Raw genomic sequence first — 23,093 nt, 5'->3', positions numbered from 1 at the left:
GTGTGAAGAAAATCCAAATGAAGGGAGAGGGGGCGAAAAATTTCATTTTTGCAAGAAACTCTGGAAGGAAAGTTACGCTAGTATTCGTTGCTATGTGATTTTGATTATATAAACTGTGGTAGGTACCTATCATGAGCAAAAATTTCGTAAAAGTGTGGGACTCTTTTCCGCCGTCTTCGAAAGAGCCTCCCATAAGGAAAAGTGGCCCCTTTTTTAAAACTCGGGGATTTCATTCGTATGCGGCTTAAATGAAACCTTATGAGACAAGCCTCCAGTAAAAATTTTAGCTTGAGTATACGTCTGGTTTTCAAGATACAGTGTTGCAAAGTGTGCATATTTAAGCCTTGAAAATTCGCATATTTTCAAATATCTTACTTTAAAAAACAACTCCATTGAATATAATATGTTATTTTGTTACATTTTGCCCACAGTCTGTCTTATCTTCAAATCCATATTCCTATTGATACGGTAAAACTGCAAATTCTCTTGATACAAAGTTGCAAAGTTGACAACAAAGACCTAAAAAATTACTCATTTTCGTAGGTAAGTTTCTGAATTAAAAAACGAACTTATCGATCACCAAAAGATCTGTGTAGGTATGGTGTTTAGATGTAATTTTATAATATTATAAGTCTTCTGTAGGCCTCACAGCGAGCGTAAGTACAGATTGAATGATACAGAGTTGCTCAGTTTATACATTTGAGCTTTAAAATGTGTATATTTTTTCTAAGTTCCGTGTTAAAAAGCGACTTTTGTGGATCTTCTTTCGAATTTGAAGAATGAAATCTACCAAATGTGTCATTTGTAGCTCTGTGTTTGTGTTTATAAACAGGGATACTTTGATTCTTAAAATAAACAGGGTGTTCGAAAAGTCCCCTCCCCCCCCCCTTTAACTTTTGACCTAATTGAGGTAGAGATTTGAAACTTGGAGGGTGTTCCTAGATCAAAGGGAGCTACTTTTTGACCCCCCCCCCAAAATTTTGGGGGGCCCCCCTTGGGGGGGTTACGGACCCTAACTTTTTTTTTCAAATAGGAAGACCCCCTTTGTGATACCTCGTTCGAAAGAGCATAAAAAAAGAAAATTTTTCGCGCAAATCCGAAGTTATTATCTCAAACCGTTTCAAAATGGCGGCCGGTCAAAGTTCAAAATGGCCGAAAATTGGCACCTCTGCTATTTGCACATGGATTTGCTTGAAACTCGGTATCAGGGGGTATTTTGGCACGAGAAAAACGAATTTGACGTTAGATTTTAAAAAAACCCCTAATTTTTCAAAATGGCCGCCGGTTTAGGCTCAAAGTGGCCGAAAATTTGACAAACTCGATTTCTTGCCAATGGATTCACCTGAAATTCGGTATCTGGAGGTATTTTGACCCGAGAAGAACGAATTCGACGTTAGATTTTTAAACAAACCCTAATTTTTCAAAATGGCCGCCGATTAAAGTTCAAAACGGTCAACAATTGGCAACCTCGACTTTTTGCCGATGGATTCGCCTGAAACTCGGTGTTTGGGGGTGTCTGGGTAGGAGGAAAACGATAAGCTGAGTTTCAAGCGAATCCATCGGCAAAAAGTCGAGGTTGCCAATTGTTGACCGTTTTGAACTTTAATCGGCGGCCATTTTGAAAAATTTGGGTTTGTTTAAAAATCTAACGTCGAATTCGTTCTTCTCGGGTCAAAATACCCCCAGATACCGAATTTCAGGTGAATCCATTGGCAAGAAATCGAGTTTGTCAAATTTTCGGCCACTTTGAGCCTAAACCGGCGGCCATTTTGAAAAATTAGGGGTTTTTTTAAAATCTAACGTCAAATTCGTTTTTCTCGTGCCAAAATACCCCCTGATACCGAGTTTCAAGCAAATCCATGTGCAAATAGCAGAGGTGCCAATTTTCGGCCATTTTGAACTTTGACCGGCCGCCATTTTGAAACGGTTTGAGATAATAACTTCGGATTTGCGCGAAAAATTTTCTTTTTTTATGCTCTTTCGAACGAGGTATCACAAAGGGGGTCTTCCCATTTGAAAAAAAAAAGTTAGGGTCCGTGACCCCCCCAAAATTTTGGGGGGGTCAAAAAGTAGCTCCCTTTGATCTAGGAACATTCTCCAAGTTTCAAATCTCTACCTCAATTAGGTCGAAAGTTAGAGGGGGGGGGACTTTTCGAACACCCTGAATAAGCATTCTGCTTGTAGCAATTCCTTAACAATCATTAAACAAGAAGAAACAGGTTAATATTCCTGTTCTAATCTAACCAAGGAATTGAATGAGAATAGTAGTTACTTACATAAAGATTTATTTACATATCGGAAAGCTTTTCGGCCGTTCGGCCATCATCAGCCTTTACAAAAATATTCACATTTTAAAAACATAAAATAATGAAATGCAATAAATCTAATAAAACAAAATCACAGCACATGACCACATGATCAAATACTGCTGTAATTTTGTTTTATTAGATTTATTGCATTTTATTATTTTGTGTTTTTAAAATGTGAATATTTTTGTAAAAGCTGATGATAGCCAAACGGCCAAAAAGCTTCCCGATATGTAAATAAATCTTTATGTAAGTAACTGAGGAGTTCTTTGGCATAACCACGTATACGCGTATACGCCGTTTCTTCGGAGATCGGTTCTAATAAATCCTCTGACTCTGAGCTGTTGGTACAAATAGTTTGTATAAGTTTCTGATGAAAAATTATTAAGGTTAAGCCGGTCCGAACACACGCACCTCCTCATCCGAGACGTTCTCCGGAAAAACCACGTATACGCGTAAACGTGGTTTTCTAACCATGAATGTAAAATTCGGTATAATTTGCATAAGGAAAAAGTTAAATCGTACAATCAACTCAAAAGTGACCTCATCAGGGGGTATGAAAGTGATCCCAATACTGTTATTCTGGAGTTTGACTATGCGCAACATTTGCCAGTGCCGAAATTAAATTGCAACAAACAATTTTATAACTGTTTAATGTGGTTTTACATATTTAATGTGCACGTGCACAATTGTCCACACTCTTTCATGTACGGTTGTATGGAATCGGATGAGGCCAAAAAAAACACCAATTCTGTCATTTCTTTAGTGTGTCGTTCTCTGATCGAACTCATGGACCGTGAGCCATTTAAACGCGCAATTTTATTAAGTGACGCATGTGGTGGCCAAAATAAGAACTTCTTGCTTATGTGCTTTTGTGCTTGGTTTTCGGAAGTGTATGCCGTCGAAATACTGCATGTTTACCCTGTTCGCGGGCACAGTTACTCAATTTGCGATCGTAATTTCGGGATTTACGGTAAAAAGTTGAAAAAATTACCCATTATTCAGACTGCTGCGGAGTATCTGAAAATCATTGCGAAAAGTCGAGAAAAGCCTTTCCCCTATTGGAGCACGTGGGACCCATCGCTTTTTAAAGAATGGGAAACTGTATTGCGTCCTTTTTTTAAGATAAAACCGACGAAGAAGCATAGTTGCTTTACTCTTCAAAAATATTGCATGCTGAAATACAAGCCAGACGGAACTATTTCAGCCTCTAAGACGTACAATCCCGATTTTGAGGACTTCCAGTACTGGAAGAATGCCGATATTACCCGTCAAGAGTTGGATATAAAACCCCCACAAGCAACTCTTCCACCTTTGAAACCGGCCAAAATAGCAGATGTCAGAGCTCTCTATGAGTTTTTGAATGAAGAGGCGAGGACCTGGTTAAACATCCTTTTCAAAAACAGCGTTCCATGTGACGATGGGCAAGGGCCCTCTGATCTCTCCGATGACGATATCAGCGAATATTAAAACTTTTTGCTTACTATTTTAGTTTAATACAAGGTACATTATTCATACTAACATTTACTTTTTTTCATCTATCCTCTAACTCCTGAAAAATTAAAATCAATTAGACAAATACCCATTCGAAGTCGATCTCTGTTAAAACCACGTATAATTATTTATTTAGCAGATTCATTTACTCAAAAGCGTCTGTTAATTTAGGATCATGTGCTTCTGTAAAATAATTTTAGATAGTATGAGCTTTAAAACAGTCTTCAGTTTTTTTAAATCGGTTGAGTAGTTTCGAAAATATACACTGTCAAACTTTCAATAGCGTATTTCTCACAACTATATTTTTCGTTATACGTGGTTATGCCAAAGAACTCCTCAACTACTATTCTCATTCAATTCCTTGGTTAGATTAGAACAGGAATATTAACCTGTTTTGCCTGTTTCTTCTTGTTTAATGATACTTTGATTGGTAGTGATACAGCGTTGCCAAGCTAACAACTTTAAACTCTCGAAATTATTATTTATGCTAGTTAAAGAGGACATCAATGTGCGTCATACCTTATATCAAGGAAAAATGTCGAGGGCTGATGTCAGTTCCAAGTGACGATTTGTATTTGCAAAATTATTATTGCTAAGTTTATTAATACTTCTTAACAATAAATAACAAAATTATTTTAAAATAAGGATGCCTCCAATAATTGATACTTTATTTTTGTTTTTTATAATTTTATTTTACTTTTTTAAATTTTTATTTGATTTTTTTTTATTTTTTAATTTTTTAAATTTTTTTAAAAACAATGGATGTACTATATTTTGCAAGGCATAATAAATGAATTCTCTAGATCAAGATTCCTTTATACGTAAAAAAACTGGACAAATTCTGTATTCTATGTTAATTTTTTCATTTTACTTGAAAAAAGGTCAAATTGGCAACTATGACGAGGCATAATTTGTTGGATTTTTAAAGCAATACGCTGATGCTGAGTATTTCATCGAGCATGGCAAAGTCTCTTGAATTAAAGTTTAAAATCAGATTATTATTGGAAGTAGGTATCCTAATTTTAATATTATTTTATGATTAAATGATGAGAGAAAAAAAGGAAAAATAGGCAACAGTGTCATTTTTTACACCAAGTGGCGCTTAGAACTAACTAGAGTCCTTATATTTCGCTTTACAATATCGAAACATGTTTGATCAAAGTTGTCTCTAGTAAGAAAACAAAAGAAAACACATTTTCAGAGATTTAAGATGTAAACTGTGCAACGCTGTGTTACTTGAAATCATTGTAGCCGCTTTTATCAATGCAACTGTACATCCACGAGTACCACTAGGGATTAATTTTATCCCTCAAAATACAGTTTGATATTCACTAAAATTGGTTTTTAAACAAGAAACTTATAAGTATGAGTATTTTTAAAGCTCAGAAAGGTTAACTTGCAAAGATGCACTACCAAAACAGGGGTCATGCATGAGCTGAAACTTTTAATGGAGGCTTTTTCATCATTATTATTTGATCAACCTAACTTCATCATTATGCGTCATTTACGCTTTGTTTTAGATTGTGAAGTTCACTCTGATGTTGGTTTTAGGAAGATAATATTTGAAAATATGAAGATTTTTAAAGCTTAAATATGCAAACTTTGCAACACTGTATCTCCGAAACCAGACGTATACTCAGGCTAAATTTTCTACTGGAGTCTTAGGTCATCATAAGATTTCGTTTAGGCCACATTTGAATGAAATCCCCGAGTTTCAGAAAAGGGGCCAAAAAAGGCCCTTTTTTGCGGGAGGCTCTTTCCGTTTAACATTTAACCGCTGTACCACTTTATCATTCTAAAATTCTTGTGGTGAGTAGAAAGGAAAAAGTATTCCTTATTGACTGAGCGCTTACATTCACTTCTTATAACATACAAATGACGCATAAGCAAAACCTATCGAATGTTCTTACATCGTAGGAAAGCGGATACTTACTAGAGGTATCATAGAATGAACCAGAGATATGTCTTTATTTTCCAGACTCTTCATGTAGCGCACCATTTTAGTTTCTGAATGATACGTATTGAAGACAGGATTCGTCATGAATTTTGAAATTCTTTTGAACTTTGACTCTTCTATGCTGACTGATTCTAAGTTACATGAAAGCACAATCTGGAAAATTTACAAGATGAATTAGGTGAATATAACGAAAGAGGAGAGAATTGATGTAGGTTCTAGATACGTATTGAAGACAGGATTCGTCATGAATTTTGAAATTCTTTTAAACTTTGACTCTTCTATACTGACTGATTCTAAGTTACATGAAAGCACAATCTGGAAAATTTACAAGATAAATTAGGTAAATACAACGAAAGAGGAAAGAATTGAAAAATAAAAATTAGAAAAAAACAGCGCCGTTTCATTGAATGAGTTTCGCCACCTTCCGGGCGCTTAGTTGGCATGGACAGATTTAGGTGTTTTGGTCGCTTATGAGTAACCCTTGCGTCCATTTAAAGAATAGGGTATTTTTCGAGGGGAAAACATTAACTCAACAATAATGTTGGTGTAGTGTAGTTATCAATTAATACTTTTTGAATTCAATCAATATTTGCGAACTGCAAACTCTTGCGCAACTCCCTTTTATTCAAGGTACCAAGAACCAACAATCATTATGGTGACAGAACTATTCGGGTGGTTGGATCCGGATTTACCTATGGTGCATCGGTGCAGCTGCACAGGGCGCCAGATTTTGAGGGGCGCCAAATTTTGGGTTTTTTTTCCAAACTCTGCAAAAAATTGAGAATTGCGTCGAAAGTTCAGAACTGAAATGTGCATATGAAATGCCTCTTTTTGTCCCACCAGAATTTTCTTCTGCAAAATTACATCAGAGAACCATTAATTTATTGCGTTCAATCTTTTAAATGACCTGACCCTAGACTTTAAGGGTCAAACTTTCTCTTAGTTTCGTAGTTAACAGTAACAGGAACAGGTACCTGGTTTTGGTTTCTGCCCCAGAAGCATTCACTCACTCGAAAAATTCGTATTTAGTTAGAATTAGCACGTAGTAACCAAAGAAAACCGTCGGGTTGGGAAATGCGCGGGGGGGGGGGGGGCGTGCGAGGGGGGCGGCTTGAAAATTTCTGCATAGGGCGCCAAAAACGTAAATGGCGTCGGCTATGTTGAATATTGCGTATCATCCTTGTGAGCAGGGGTTGAATGGAATGACTCCTCTAACGAAATGTTCACCTGTGCCGTGGTATCGTTTTTGGGGCGGAAAGCTCGAAGAAACGCAAATTTCTCATGCAAATTGTGAAGCAAGGAGTGCATTTCTGAATTTGCCGATGCGCTCATCGTGATTTTGAGACACTTCCTATGAGTAAAAACTCTTACTCTTGCTAAAGCAAACGTTTACAACAAGCCCATTTACATTTTGAAATAAAATAAGTCTTATCTTATCTTATTTCAAAACAAACAGTCCAAAAACTTTCGATTGCCAATTTTAAGACAAGATTGGTCCAAAAACAAGCATTTGTCCTAAATATTTCCACCTCTGACCCGCTAACAGAATGTTCACAAACTTTACATCCATGACTTATTATGCAACCAAGCCCTGCCCATGCCACACACTTCATACAGCCTAAAGCTACTGAAGTTCGACATTTGGTAAAGATTGGGATGGTTTCCTTTTAATTCAATACCAGCCTAGTTCTGGATTAGATGTCTCTTTTAAAAATTTCCGAGGAAGACCTTTCAATGTATGATAGTTATCACAACCACAAAATTGAATGTCTTTCCACTTCTTGCGCCCCCGGCATCCAAAAACTAAGACCTTGATTTCCGGCTTTTATTTGCAGAATACTGGACTTGTGAATACTTTCCACTGTAGGTAATTCCTCACTTTTACATAGCAAAAAAATTTACCCAGAAAACTTATAAAATGAGGGAGATAAAACCCAACAAATATGTAAAAAAAACTAGACGAGTCGTTAATACTTTTTTGTGTGTGCCCACATAAATCAAGTGATATAAGGGTTGTCCAAAAGTTGTTATCACCCTCATAACTTTGTAGCTAATTTACATACAAATTTGAAATATTGGAGATGTTTATGAGCCTCGGACAAGTAGCAATTTTCTGGTCCTGCTCCCAAAATTTTTGGGGGAGGGCAACTTCTTTCCAAAGGGAACCTTTCGCTCCCCCTCCCCCTTGTGTCAACATGATTCATACACCGCTTTAAAAAAAAAAAAAAAAAAAAAAAAAAAAAAAAAAAAAAAAAAAATCCAAGAAAATGGGTGAACAGAACTAAAAACAAAAAAATACCGAAAAAGGCGTTTAATACCTAGGTTCACCAGAAGTGGGTAACGATCAAAACCCTGTCTTGAAGTAAGGTGCTGAGAAGGATAAATGGCACTTGACACCTTGAGCATTATGAGTCTGATAGGTATTTTATATTAAATTATTGATGATATGCATCATGCGGAAGTAGTTAATCTTTCAAACCGACTACAATAGGTCTGTATAGCTTCTGATGATGGGTTCTGATTCTCCGAAATGCACCTCGTTTCACCATAATACAATGATACCAGAAAGCATCTTCTGGTATCGAATTCATTTGTATGTGTAATTACTTTAACTGACTTAATCCTTCAAGATTATTTACCTAAAGAGAAGGGATCACATTAAATGAAATCAAAAATAATACCTATCCAAAAGAAAAAGGGGAAAAGTAGGTAAGTAGGTAACGTTCAGGTAAATAAAACACAGTGACCAAGATCTTAGGGTCTTAGAACTTAGTAATAAAAGAGTAGGGAAAGGGAGGGGCAGAGAGGGGTTAGGGAGGGAGAGAGGGGGAGAGAGAGGAAGAGAGAAAATTATCATCATTTCGATTAAATCAAGAGGAGTTGTAAGCAACTTTAAAAATACTTACATTCTTAGCAGACTCACTGCTACCAAATATGTAGAGGAGATCATCGATATCTTCAACCGAGGTTGTTTCATCAATTGAAATACCCACCTGATAATGAGAGGACACTACTTATTTCACTGTTACGAATAATGCGAATGATAAGAATACTATAAGATACCCAGCTGGTTTTTTCCAATATTAGTCTAGGCGCCTGGTAAGTCTACCTGGAATTCCGGGCACACAGCTATTTTTTTGGCCTACTTTATGTTTTTTAGGTCGCTGAATCCGAATATAAAGTTTCCTTACACGTATCTAGTGAGTTTTTGTCGTCATTTTGAGCAAATTGCCTAAGAAGGCCTTTTTTGCGGTTTTTTTTTTAAAAATAGCGACTGCAGATGAGCAATAATCCCAGATTTAGTTAATGTTTCGAAAAGCTGACGTAATTTTGAAGAAAATGGTAGGTACATAAATATGCTATGTTTGCTCAAAAATTGAGGAAACTCGGAACTTTGAAACGCTTCGGCACTTGCCGGACCGCGGCGAGCCGGATCGCGGCGAGCCGGACCGCGCGTTAACGGGTGGGCCGTGAAAACGTGAATGGGCGCAATGTTCACGATGCTGTATCTTCCTCAATTTTTGAGCAAACCTAGCATATGTACACACCGCGTCCTTCCAAATTACGTCAGCTATTCAAAACATTAACTAAATCCGGGATTTTGTCTCATCCGCAGCCGCTATTTTAAAAAAACCGCAAAAACGTCGCTATAGGCCATTTTTTCAAAATGGTGGCAAATGCTCACTCGATACGTGTAAGGAAACTTCAGATTCGGATTCAGCGACTCAAACAACACAAAGTAAGTAAAAAAAATAGCCGTTTACCCGAAATTCCAGGTAGCCTCAATTTTAGCTACCAGGAGCCTGGACTATATTGTCAACTTAACTGCAATGCAGCTGACTGAGAAAAGTAATAACACATCAATGTTGAAAGCAGGGACGGACTGGCCGGGGTGGCGATGGGGCGATCGCCCCACTTTCATCGGCCAAAAGGGGCCCCGGAGGAGCCCCTTTTTGCCGATTCGGAGAGCGCCCTGAGGGAGCTTTTTTATGCCGTATCTAAGGGCGTTGCATTTTGAGAGCCCTTTTTTCTGATTCGAATAAGTCCAAAGGGGTCCTTTTTTGTCATTTCGGAAGAGCCCTGAAGGACTCATTTATTGCCGATTCGAAGAAGACTCGATGGAGCCTTTTTTTGCTGCTTCTAAGGACCTTAAAAGAGCCCCTTTATCTGATTCGAAGGAGTCCTTTTTTGCCGTTTCCAAGGGACCATTTATTGCCGATTTGAAGAGGCCTTGATGCGGTTTTATACCGCCTCTAAGGACCTTCAAGGCAGCGGGCTCTTTATCGCCGATTCGACAAAAGGGTCCTTTTTGCCGGGGGCCCTTTGGTACTGATTCAGAGAGGCCTCGAGGGCGCATTTCTATGCAATTTTGAACTTTGGAGGCCCCTAGTAGGGAACCTTTCCAACCTTCCTCAAGGGATTTCGTAGGGGCCTTCGGCGACTTTTCCCCCCTTTTGCGAAATCCATAATGGGGGCTGTCCATATAATACGTAACGCAGTTTTTCCGATTTTTTTACCCCCATCCCCCCTCCGTAACGCGTAACGCAAGCTCGAACCACCCCCCCCCCCCTCAAAAAAAATAAATAAATACGTAACACAAGCCTCGCCCCTCCCCCCTATTTTGGTCAGTTTTTTAAATTAACAAGGAAAAAAAAGGTCTTACGGCAAAAAAGAGTAAAACCTTACCATACACCCAAGTTACCTGTGAGCGAGTATTTTCGAAACTAAAACTTATTAAAACGCGGATTCGATCGCAAATTGGGCAAGAACTACTGACTTACTTGATGTTATTGTACGTAGAAAGAGATTTGACCAAATCTATTGATCACGAGATAATAATCAACTTGATCGCGGCAACCTCAACAGAGTTAAAAAGGCTGTTAATGGCGTAAAACTGTGTTTCTATTTCCAGTTTAATTAACACAATAATTTTCAAAGTGTCAGATTTTTGTCAATTTTTTGTTCGTATTTTTATTTTCATTTTTATTTTTATTTCAAAGGCTAAATTCTGAAAACACGTACCTCGGAATCCGCATCATTAACTCATGAACCCTGAGACTCATAAGGATACACGCAAAACATGAGCATCCTTACGAGTCTCAGGGTTCATGATGCGGATTCCGAGTTACGTGTTTTCAGAATTTAACCATCGATTTATTCATTCATTACGCGTCATTTAACTAGTAAACGGCACTGATTTTTCTATGAGCAGAGCGAAGAAAGGATCCAATAAAGCGTTCAAAAAAAATTAAGACAGTTGTCAATTTTGGCGGCTAAAAAGTACATTTAAAAAAACAAACGAACAAAAAAATCCGAACTGTGTTTTTCAGAATGTGTTCTTTTTAGACTGTCACTATTTCTATTCTACTTGATTCTATGTATCTTCTGTATACTAATTTAGCTTTGGCACAATTTTTCGTTGGAAGAGGAAAATAAAAGTTGAATTCCAAGTATACAACGGATTCTCATTTTTTCATCCAGTTTAAGAAAACATACTAAGTTTTGCATTTCTGGTCTCTTTTTGGATAATGTTTCAAAAATAATATTAAAGAGTAGGGTCTAAAATAGCGTAAAATTCATTCTAAAAGGGCCTAATTTTCAACATTTTCCGGGGGAGTGCCCCGGACCCCCCTTCTACTGGGGGACCCCCCCAGACGCCCCTAGGGACCCGCCCCATACTTAATTTAGGGCCAGTCCATCCCTGGTTGAAAGTACCAAACCATTTACCTCGGATTGCGATATTGCAAATTTCCTGTCACATTATACTTTTTAAAGGTTTTGTTTGAATTTTCTGTGTTCTTTCAAGTATGTCATTTCAGTATTTCCCGCAAAAATGTCGAACAGTGCCTATTTTCTTGAAAAACTGAAATACAGGGTGCCCCAAGAGTCCGTAACCCCCTGGTAACTTTTGAAGGGTTAGAAATAGAAAAACGAAACTTTGGGAATGTTTCTATCTCAAAGGAGACCATCTTCAAGAGGGGTCAAAGTTTTTGCCCCTCCCTCAGGGGGAGAGGGCAAAAACAAGTTAACAGTTTTTAAGGTGATTAAATTGTACCTTTTTTTTTTTTTTTTTTTTTTTTTTTTTTTTTTGATGAGGGAAAAAGGGCCCTCCGAATATCGGAACGGCAACGACCATCAGCTGGTGAAGAGCCGCCGAAGCAACCCCTAACCGACCCGACCACTAAACGACCCCCCGTGGGTTCCTTACCCACGAAACGACCCCTCCAGGCCACACTCCGTGCAAGTGTGGCCCAACGGGCGCTCTATCCTCCCGTCGGATGTCCCTAAGGCACTCTTCGAACGGCAGTCCCCGACCCCGGCCCCGGTGAAGCTGGCGCCCCTCGGGTCCCCCATCCCCCGGGCCCGATCTGCCGAAGCCATCATTGTACCTGGAGTCAAGGGCGTAGGAGGAGAGCCTCGGCCCAGCTTGCGCCAAACCCTGCGGCAACCCCACGGCAGAGCTCTGGAGCCGAGGACTAGAGGGCAGCTACGTCTCGCTCAGCCCTCGAGGCACCCGATCTTATGCGGCCCCAGAAGGGGGCAGCCTACACATGACTCAGCTCCGCGGGTGCGTCGAACCCGATATTCCAATTGGATAGCCTGCGGTAAAATTGTACCGTTTAAATTTCGTTTTTTTGAACTTTGCCCTAAATTCGGATACTTGAAATGCGACGTTGAACTAATTTTGAACTTACCAAGATATGTTGAGGCACAGTTAGGGAAAATTGGCTCTTTTCGCGGGCAAATCGTATGACCTTTGAACTGACGTAATTGGAGGTCCGAACTCCCCGCCCCCTTAAAATTAGTTTAAAGTGATTTCTGTGATTTTCACTTAAAAGTGCTTACAAGTTGGTAAATTTTCCCCCGCTTTATTTTTATCGCCACGATAATTTGAACCAGAGTTGATGATTTTTTGAAAATAGGTCAGATTTGACCTTTGACCTATCATAACTCGGTCAAAAATTAAGATATTGATCTTTGGTTTGCGCCAAAAGTCTTAATTTTTAATGTTCTTTCCAATGATGTATCACAAGGTAGGGATTACTATTTGAAAAAACAAAGTTGCCCCCCCCCCCCCCCTGAGGGAAGAGCAAAACTTTTGAACCTCCTTGAAGATGATCCCCTTTGAGTTAGAAACATTTCCAAAGTTTAGTTTTTCTATCTCCAACCGTGCAAAAGTTACCAGCGGGGGGGGGGGGGGTTACGGACTTTTGGGACACCCTGTATAAACACCCTGCAGAAATTTTCAAACAAGTAATTAAGATTCAAGGCTCGGTGATCTCATCATCATGAGCAATCTCCCTATTTGCAGAAAGATGCTCATGTTTGCAATCTATTTACTCTGGCGCCTATACAGCACTCACGCTGCTTGAGGATCTAATTAATCCCTGGTAGTTGAATACCCTATAAATGACCAATTAGGATATGAACAAAATTTGTATCCGAATACATATGCATTAAGAGCTGAAAAATATGTACCTACTAAATAGGGCGTCCAAATGCATGGTGAACTTGCTGTTTTTAATTCTGTAACATTTTTTTATCAACCTTGCCAAAGACATGATTTTGTGTCGTTCCCGTAATTTCTAACAGTATCTCATTGGTTTTGGAAAAATAAGGCGTCGTAAAATTGAAACCTTGAGGCGCAAACAATAATATTGAAATATCACCGTAAAATAAATTGGTTCCATCTAAAAAACCACTTACCGTTTTGTCTGGAAAGTATCGTAGGTTAATTCTCTTTTCAGTGGCTCTCGTTATGACACTCTCAAGAGATCCGATAGGGTTGACTCTGATTGTATCAAAATAGTGATCATTTTTTACGTCATTTCCTCTTTGCTTCAGACCTGAAAGTTTAAAATGAAAAAAAAAGAAAAGAAAAAAAGAAATGAATGAATTATGCCCTTATGATTTACCCCAGTACCACTGTTTACACAGTGTATAGTAGTCCAGTACCAATAGGAGTATAAATGAATGCAGGAAAGAGGTCAGAAGAGGTTAAAGCTGATTCTAATAAATTTTTGGTCGCTGAATCCGAATTTGATGCTTCCCGGAAAAGTCGGAAAACTGCCGAAAATCACGTTCTTACGCGCTTTTCCGGGAATAAATAGCATTAATATTCGTCAGAACGGAAAATTAGTTATTAGCAAAGTTGTAGCCAACTAAATTTCTAACAAATTTGAAAGTAACAAGTTGTATGTTAGGACTTAAATTTAAGCCACCAGATCCCGCGAAAGTTTGAAATGGGCCGAAAATCATGTTTTCTAGCCGTAACTCTCTTAATTTACCGTCAATAACTTCCTAGTAAAAGTTGAAAGGAATAAAGTTGAAGGTGATCAAATTTTGAACAAACTTCAACGTGCCGTTTTTCGAAATGATTCATTTATCGGCCGCTAGAGCGCGCCGAAGTGCAAAAAACCCCTAGAGGTAGGCAATTTCGTCGATGTTCTGCTCGATTGCAATGATATTATAACGGTCGTTGAGGGTAGGGCCAGAAGGGCACTCTACTCACAACTACCACTCTCCTTGGGCGATCTTATGCCTCCACCACCGTGGATTGGATGGATGAGCTCCACGGAACTCGTATTAGAAGAAAGGGGTCTTACCACCTAGGGATCGACGATTCGGGGTAGATAGCGAGACCAAGATACGATAGATGACCAATTCTTTTATTCGCTACTAAATGAGAAATGCAACAACACAATGACTACTTAATAACTCAATACTCTACTCTAAACTCTCAATACTCTAAACTCGACTCAAAATCAGCAGCATGGATTATGGTACTGCAGCTAGTGAGAATAGCCGAGGCTATTTCGGAGTGATGTTGACCGTTCGTTACTGAATTTTTCGTTCCTTTACGCCTGTAATTTGTTTTGTAAATTGCATCTCATCAGTGGCGTTGCTTGTCGTGCGATTTATTGATCGATCCACTCAAATTAATGGGAAACCTACGGTCGTGGTATCGATCATTTCCCACCGCTTCAAATGGCTTAGCCATTGACGCACTGCGATTTACGCCGCACAGTGGTATGAGCAAACAGTAAAAGTCGGACCTGAAGGTGTTGATTGATTTCAAATTTTGGTACATGTTTATTCAAAGAGACCAATCAGACAGGCTGTCGCTGAACGGGAATTTTATGAAAGAACCAATGTAGCCGCTCTTAAACTTTCTCGTTACTAGTTTCAATCTTATAAGTTTCCGAAGTTATTAGTTTGTGTTCGACCTCTCCTGCTGGCCCGAACCAGTGTGCGCCGCGTTTGTGCAGCACGGCATTTAAAAAATGGAGTGTATACAATGATTAAAAGTTGAACTTTCTGAATGTTGAGAAGCTTGCAAGGAAGCCACCTAGGTATTAAGAGGTCTCCTCCTTGGTAATGTGGGCGTAAGTTCTTTCGTATATTTTATAAAGTAAGAATGAGACAAATTAGTTCTATGTGTAATTCTACTTTACAGTTGGGGTGTTTAATGCCGAATTATCGGCCTTTTACGTAAATATATTTACTAAGTAATGCTACTTAATTGAAATCGAAACTGTTAACCTAAGCTTATTCGTATCGTATTTTTTTTTTTTTTATTACAAACTGCGCGTTGCGCTTCGTTTCTTTGCACAGAGAAGAATTTCAAGGATTTTCCTGGTAAGTGTGCGAAATAATTTGGTATCAATTTCCGTTATTTCTTATGAAGCTCATATACTTCGTCGTTCCTCCCCTACAACGGAATTTTATCGGATAGAATGTAATTGAAATTATTCAGATCTGAAATCGTAAATTTCGTGTAAAAATCTGTGTTAAAGTTTGCATCAACGACGCGGCGAGAGGCCCCCCATTGCAGCGTTGCATTTTCACTTAAAAGTAATCACTGATCGTTTTATCTAGCCGAAGCAATGAAATTTGGTAAATTCTGCGTGAAGGGACGGTCAGTTTGCTGTTAATTTAGAGATGACGTTTGGCGGGCAATTTTGCAACACTGCAACAAGGGGGCCTGATAATTTAATAATTTTGTCTACCAAGATTCGATCCTTGATCGTTTTTGCTCTATTAAGAGCTTTGTCTCAATATAATTTTTGAATAACTGAATTTTCACCCCTGGTAAAAATAAGCCATAAAGGCGATAGAGAAATCTTATGGCCGTCTGTTGGATTTTCTATAGCTTTTATAGCTGGCGATAGGATTTTCTTATCGCCCTTATGGCCGGCGATAAAAAGCTCTATCGCCACGAATGGCCGGTGATAGAAGGCTCAATCGCCGGCTATAGCCACGAATGGCCGGCGATGGAACGTTCAACCGCCGGCTATAGCCACGAATGGCCGGCGATAGAACGTTCAATCGCCGGTTATAGCCACGAATGGCCAGCGATAGAACGTTCAATCGCCGGCTATAGCCACGTATGGCTGGCGAGAGAAAGTTCTACAGCCGGCGATAGAAAGTTCTACAGCCAGCGATAGAACGTTCTGCAGCCGGCGTTAGCCGTGAATAGTCAGCGATAGGACATTCAATAGCTGGCCTTCAATTGTGGATAACGGCAATAACCATCCGCTGCCAAAACAGCCATCTGTAGCCGGCAACAGAATGTTCAGTATCCGGCGATTGGAAATACGCGTGTGCACGAGGGGCAATTAAAAAAGTAATTTTTTTCGAAAATCATCATAAGCGCCAGTGAATCTATCCTGGTTTCTTTTCTAAAAATATTTTTCTTCAATTTTTTCTCAATAATTCTTACTTTTCCAAAATTTGATTTGATTTTGATTTTTTTTTATTTGAATCGGTCATATACACTGTTAAAAATCGTTGATTCCGTCCAACGGAAAATCCGGATTGAGAATGAACAGGGGAGTGAGATTCAGCGCATAGGTGCTGAGATGTGTCGCATGAGTGCGCAAAGCACTCAGCACCGGAGCTTCAGTTGGGCCCTAAGTCACGCGCACCTAGGCTATCTCTCTCTCGCACTAGCGCTCTATACTGTCTCTTCTTCCCTTTAGGCCTACCAATCCAATGATGAAAATGAAAAATTTAAAGTTTAAATAAGTAAAATAATAGAATAGAATAGTGGAAATAATAGAGTAGCAGAAAATAGAATTACAGAGACAACAGAAGAGAAATCAAATAAAGTAAATTAAATATATGATAAAATGAAGTCAAAGACTAAATTGAAGTAAAAAATTAGAGGGAGCAAGGAGATGAAGTAAAAAAATGAGGTGAAGAAAAAATAAAGTATAAGGGAAGAAACTAAATGAGGTTAAAGAATAGAATGAATTTAAAAAGTAAACATGATGAAGTATTAAAATAAATTACAGTAAAAAATAAAACAAAATAAGGGAATAAGAAGTAAATAATTTAAGAAAAAAAATGAAGTACTTGAAAAAATAAAATAGAGTGAAGAAAAAAATAGAGTCAGCAAGGAAATAAATCAAGTAAAACGATAAAATAAATTTAAAAATAAATATAGTAAAGTAAAAAGTAAAATAAATACACGGACAAATCCAGGCAGATTGAAAATATCCTAGTTTCCCGTTCAAATCGACGTTAAATATCGGTTTTGCGTCACATGAAGGCAGCATCTGGTATAGCTTAATGGTTAGGGTCTTCGGTTTGTGTTAGGCAGGTCCCGGGTTCAATCCCTAAGGTAGGCAAAAATGTCTAATCTTCAAAATCGGGTAAATTACGTCCCAGTAGTTTCATTATTATTATTTTTCATGGTTTCAAAATTTATTTCCACAATTAACCCTTTTCCACCATCCCCTAGCTGCGAACCCCTAAATTTTCTATAGCCGGCGATTGAGAATTCCTACAGCCAGCCATAGGAATTCTCAATCGCCGGCTATAGAAAATTCCTATCGCCAAAAGGCCATGTTTCAATTTACCATAGGATTTTTCCTATGGCCGGGCTATAGGTAATTTGTATGGCTTATTTTTACCAGGGACGCGAGGAAAATGGCGCGCGAGTACCGCGACGCTTCCGAGGCTGTGCCGCAATTACCTACTAATTTTGTTTTAGATGTATGTTATTGTTCTATTGGCTCGTTGAAAATTGCGATGGTAATTTTGGAGCTCATTTTTTGTGGAGGAAAGAGAAAGAAAAAAAAATTGCCGTGAATTTGTTGATAAATTACTCAAAATTGTATCGATTTGGTGCTCGGTCCCGGTAGTCCGCCATTCTCACGCGTCCTTCTCCGTGCGAAAATTAAGTTCCCGTATTTTTGATCATGAGTTGAAATTGATCCTGCGCATTTCATCGTGAAGAATAATGGACGCAACTCCATCGGACGGTGCTGCGCGCATCGCGACATGAGCCGTATTGTTTACATGGTCTTATGAGGTTCAGGGCTCACGTCTCAATGCTCGCAACTCGGCTCGGCAACAATGCGCTCATTTAATTCTTCTAAAGATGTTCTGTATAAGGTATTTTTTCTACTAAGTTTATGAGACAATTCGACAACGCTCCCAGATCATATTTCTTTTCGCTACTCGACATTAAACACCCCAACTGTCAAGTAGAATTTCATATAGAACTAATTTGTCTCATTCTTATACTTTATAAAATATACGAAAGAACTTACGCCCACATTACCAAGGAGGAGACCTCTTAATACCTAGGTGGCTTCCTTGCAAGCTTCTCAACATTCAGAAAGTTCAACTTTTAATCATTGTATACACTCCATTTTTTAAATGCCGTGCTGCACAAACGCGGCGCACACTGGTTCGGGCCAGCAGGAGAGGTCGAACACAAACTAATAACTTCGGAAACTTATAAGATTGAAACTAGTAACGAGAAAGTTTAAGAGCGGCTACATTGGTTCTTTCATAAAATTCCCGTTCAGCGACAGCCTGTCTGATTGGTCTCTTTGAATAAACATGTACCAAAATTTGAAATCAATCAACACCTTCAGGTCCGACTTTTACTGTTTGCTCATACCACTGTGCGGCGTAAATCGCAGTGCGTCAATGGCTAAGCCATTTGAAGCGGTGGGAAATGATCGATACCACGACCGTAGGTTTCCCATTAATTTGAGTGGATCGATCAATAAATCGCACGACAAGCAACGCCACTGATGAGATGCAATTTACAAAACAAATTACAGGCGTAAAGGAACGAAAAATTCAGTAACGAACGGTCAACATCACTCCGAAATAGCCTCGGCTATTCTCACTAGCTGCAGTACCATAATCCATGCTGCTGATTTTGAGTCGAGTTTAGAGTATTGAGAGTTTAGAGTAGAGTATTGAGTTATTAAGTAGTCATTGTGTTGTTGCATTTCTCATTTAGTAGCGAATAAAAGAATTGGTCATCTATCGTATCTTGGTCTCGCTATCTACCCCGAATCGTCGATCCCTAGGTGGTAAGACCCCTTTCTTCTAATACGAGTTCCGTGGAGCTCATCCATCCAATCCACGGTGGTGGAGGCATAAGATCGCCCCAAGGAGAGTGGTAGTTGTGAGTAGAGTGCCCTTCTGGCCCTACCCTTAACGACCGTTATATGTGGCGGAGGCTAGCCGGGTAGTAAGCTAAACTCCCTGGAGTGCTTTCAGTCCGGTTACCCCTTGCACTAAGCCAAGCGAGACTCTCCAAATTTTTTTTTAGTGTGTGTTTAGGGTAAAATTCAAAAATTTAAAATTCTATCAAAATTGTCGAAATTTTCTTTCAAAGTTCATCGAAATCTCATGATCAAATTGTTTTCTCTCTCCTGAATTTTTTTCTCAAAAATTAAATGCTCATAAATTAAGTCCTGGCACCCTGACACACGATTTTTAGTGAAATTTTGTTAATTTTTTTCTTCTTTTCTAATTGAAAATTTTTTTTTTCTCACAATTTAAAGGCTCGAAACTTAAGTCCTGGCACCCTAACACATTCAATATATGATATATTTGATGATGATTCAATATATGCAATTATTTTTGGAAGTATAAACACCGCTCATCTTCCGCCAAATTCAATTTAAGAATACCTAGGGTAAAACTAGTATTATTTCCATATCTTTGGATAACACCCCCATACCAATTTTATTAAGATCCATTGGTAAACTTTATTTTTTGGGATTAGAAGCCATTTTTGGTTCGCCGATTTGGATGTGAATATGTAGAGTAAAACGACTGGATATTGAATTTGCAAGTTTTCTGATCAAAATGTCTCCAGATATCATAATAGGTACTTCATAAAAATCTACCCGTGAAATGTCATTTTTGAAATGACCGACTTCTACCTGCAGGGATGCAGACAGTTCTTAGCCTTCCCATTTTTTAAATTGGCCTTCCCGTTTTAAAAACTCCTTCTTTCTCAGAAATTTCAAAAAAATGACCTCTTAATACCCTTGCACGTAAAAATTGCCGCGATTTTGCGAAAAATACTGACGCACTTTTGCAAAAATACGCGACATTGCCGGCTTTCCCATTTTAAAGCGCTGTTTTTGGGGCCTTTCCATTTGCACACAGAACCAACCGTGACCCGCCCGGTCACGTGTTCGAGAAATTTTTGTACCCCTGCCAGCCAGCCTGGATTTAATAAAAAGGCGAGACTATTTTCGAGTTCAAATTTCTGATAGGTACCTATTTTTTCCTGATACATTTCATTTAAATTTCATGGGAGGCTGATATTTTACTCTATATAAAGCTGCTGTTCCCACTCACTATGGCCCCCCCCCCCCCCCCTAGAAAAAAATTGGCCGAAGCGATTTCCTTTAAAATTGGTACACGCTTAGCTATTGTAATGAGAAGTTGATTAAAATTATTCCCATTCAAATCCGCTGCCTCGAATGCCCGCAAGAGCGAAAAGTTATTTCGCGCCTTATAGTATTACATTGGAGATACGCGGTTGTGTACGCGCATCGCGCCGAACAGGTTCAATCCTGTTGCGTGACGTCACTGCCTTATAGACGAAATTTAAGGTTTTAGGAGGTATTTTTCGACGAATGTTTGTGGAAATTGGTAAGCGGGGGTATTTTTCTCGGGGGATCTCGAATTTTTGGTCGGATTTTTAAAATCTCAAAATCCAAGATGGCGGCCGTGGCCTAAAATGCTAAGTCGGCTCCTCTTCTATCGATTTTCGTGAAATTCGGTATCCAGGGGTATTTTTCGACGAGAAACTCGAATTTCCGGTCAGATTTTCAAAATTTCCAAATCCAAAAGATGGCGGCCGTGGCCTAAAATGCTAAGTCGGCTCCTGTTCTATCGATTTTCGTGAAACTCGGTACCCACGGGTATTTTTCGACGAGAAACTCGAATTTTTGGTAAGATTTTCAAAATTTCAAAATCCACGATGGCGGCCGTGGCCTAAAATGCTATATCGCTTCCTGATATCGATCGATTTTTGTGAAATTCGGTATTGGAGGGTATATTTCGACGGGAAATTAGAATTTAAGGTCCGATTTTCAAAATTCAAAAATCCAAGATGACGAACGTGGTCTAAATTGCTATCTTGGCTTCCGATCCATCGATTTTTGTGAAACTCGGTATTAGGAGGTGTATTTCGACGGGAAATTAGAATTTTAGGTCCGATTTTCAAAATTCAAAAATCAAAAATGGCGAACGTGGTCTAAATTGTTATCTCGGCTTCCGATGCATCGATTTTTGTGAAATTCGGAATTAGGAGGTGTATTGCGACGGAAAACTCGCATTTTTGGTCAGATTTTCAACATTTCCAAATACAAGATGGCGGCCCCGCACGAAAACGCGGTCCGGACTCCTAGAACATCAATTTCTGTAAAACTTGGTGAAAAAGAAGATTAAGACATAGATGTTGTTTCCCCATCAATGTTAAAAACTGTGCGGGGCGGTGGCGGCTCGCGGAGCGAGTCGCAAGTTCGTCGCGAAGCGTAGAAGTGGGGTCCAGGGGCACTCCCCGGCTAGACGTGTCAGCTCGCAAAGCGAGCTAATCACGACTTGTTTGAAATAAATATAGGTGCCTTATTCTTTTTGACATGAATTTAGAAAAGGGTTCTATGAAAAGGTCTAAAAGCGATAGGTAATATGGCGATTATTGTGAACTCAAAATTCTCTAAAACTCAAAATTGCGAGATATTGTTCCCTTTTCCATTTCTGTAGGTACCTATGCTTAGAACTAAATTTCCCACCCAGCAAAACGTGTGTAAAAGCGTTGTCGTAACGTTATAAGGCTTTGTCTCGACGGCGCAACTGTTGAGGGTATTTTGTGCAACTGTTGCAGATTCCTGTTCGTGTTCCGAATTGATAAACGCCGGTTATAGGTACGCGAAGCGCGGGAGTTTATTACGGGTGTTTACGTTTCTGTGTGGTTATTATTTAGAAATATTTATCTAAATTTCAGTAGGTAACAATTTTATATTTCAGTCAGTAGCAGTAGCATATCACTACAGCAGGAAAATATAATTTTATGGAATATACTTTCTTTTATACATATCTGTGTTATGTTATTGTTTCATATTATACCTAGTCGAAATAAAGAAAAAACTTTCACTCCCCGTTGATAAATATCAGTTCAGTCACCTCTGTTGACACCGTTTAACCTAAAAAAATTAATGTTGTTCAAGTATTCCCGCCTAAAATTTCTAGGAAAACATGCTTGTGCGCTTCGAGACACGGAACTTCGGTTGGCGTAACAAACACGCAACAGTTGCACCATTCCCTCAACAGATGCGCCGTCGAGACAAGGCCTAAAAAAAACATACTGGCAACAAACATTGTCACAACAGTATTTTTAATATTTGCTGGTGGATTAGCTTTTGCTTGCAGTATTTCATAATAGAGTCATTGTGATAATCAGTAAAACGTACCCTCAGCGAGAGTAAGCGTCAGGCGGTGAATGCACTTTGCAATATTTGTCAAGCCTTCAGGGCCATGATAAATAGCATACATTGCGGAAATGTTAGCCAACAACGCTTGTGCGGTGCAAATGTTACTTGTTGCTCTATCTCTGCGTATATGCTGTTCTCTTGTTTGCAAGGCAAGCCTGTAGGCTAAATTACCATCCATGTCCCTAAATAACAGAAACAAAATACTATTTTTCATTACATTTTTTTCTTCGTTTACAAGATTACATCATGACTTTTTTTGTGTACCTACTCACTAGAGGATATACATTATCTTTTTTCACCGACGAATGGAAACGGGTCTTATTCAAGCGTCGCCTTTTTTTTTTAAAAAAAAAGTAAATTTTGATTCACAGAGGACATATTGTTCAATCATTTTTCCTTTGGATAAAAATTGGTCTTTGTTCCAAGGGCCTTGGAATTTGTTGATCGTTTGACTAATATTTGGGACTACATTATTTGGCATGCTTTCCAAATTTTGATCATCAGACATTACCTGGGTAGGGAAAAATGAGGATTCAAGCGCAATCGATACATCGAGCTTCGACCTATGGA

At 38.9% G+C, this 23,093-nt stretch overlaps 1 protein-coding gene and 1 long non-coding RNA gene across 6 annotated transcripts in view; both read right to left on the bottom strand.

Annotated features, from left to right (window-relative positions):
• Positions 1-23,093, bottom strand: part of LOC140226030 (uncharacterized) — a 234,405-nt gene that overhangs the window by 141,493 nt on the left and 69,819 nt on the right. The gene's annotated exons all lie outside the window — the stretch shown is intronic.
• LOC109039911 (glycine dehydrogenase (decarboxylating), mitochondrial) overlaps positions 1-23,093 on the bottom strand; it is a 138,262-nt gene that overhangs the window by 57,143 nt on the left and 58,026 nt on the right. For 2 of the 5 annotated variants that reach the window (XM_019055633.2, XM_019055634.2), the window contains exons 7-10: positions 22,503-22,726; positions 13,465-13,604; positions 8,664-8,750; positions 5,734-5,910 (exon numbers count right to left, since the gene is read on the bottom strand). In XM_019055633.2, the coding sequence (XP_018911178.1) occupies positions 5,734-5,910; positions 8,664-8,750; positions 13,465-13,604; positions 22,503-22,726 (628 nt within the window). The remainder of the gene's footprint in view (positions 1-5,733; positions 5,911-8,663; positions 8,751-13,464; positions 13,605-22,502; positions 22,727-23,093) is intronic. The other 3 variants (XM_019055635.2, XM_019055637.2, XM_072306323.1) reach the window with 2 other exon arrangements.

Source organism: Bemisia tabaci, chromosome 1, assembly GCF_918797505.1.
Source record: "Bemisia tabaci chromosome 1, PGI_BMITA_v3".
Taxonomy (NCBI): domain Eukaryota; kingdom Metazoa; phylum Arthropoda; class Insecta; order Hemiptera; family Aleyrodidae; genus Bemisia; species Bemisia tabaci.
Note: the sequence above shows the minus strand (reverse complement) of the source record. Positions and strands in the feature narration are given on the sequence as shown.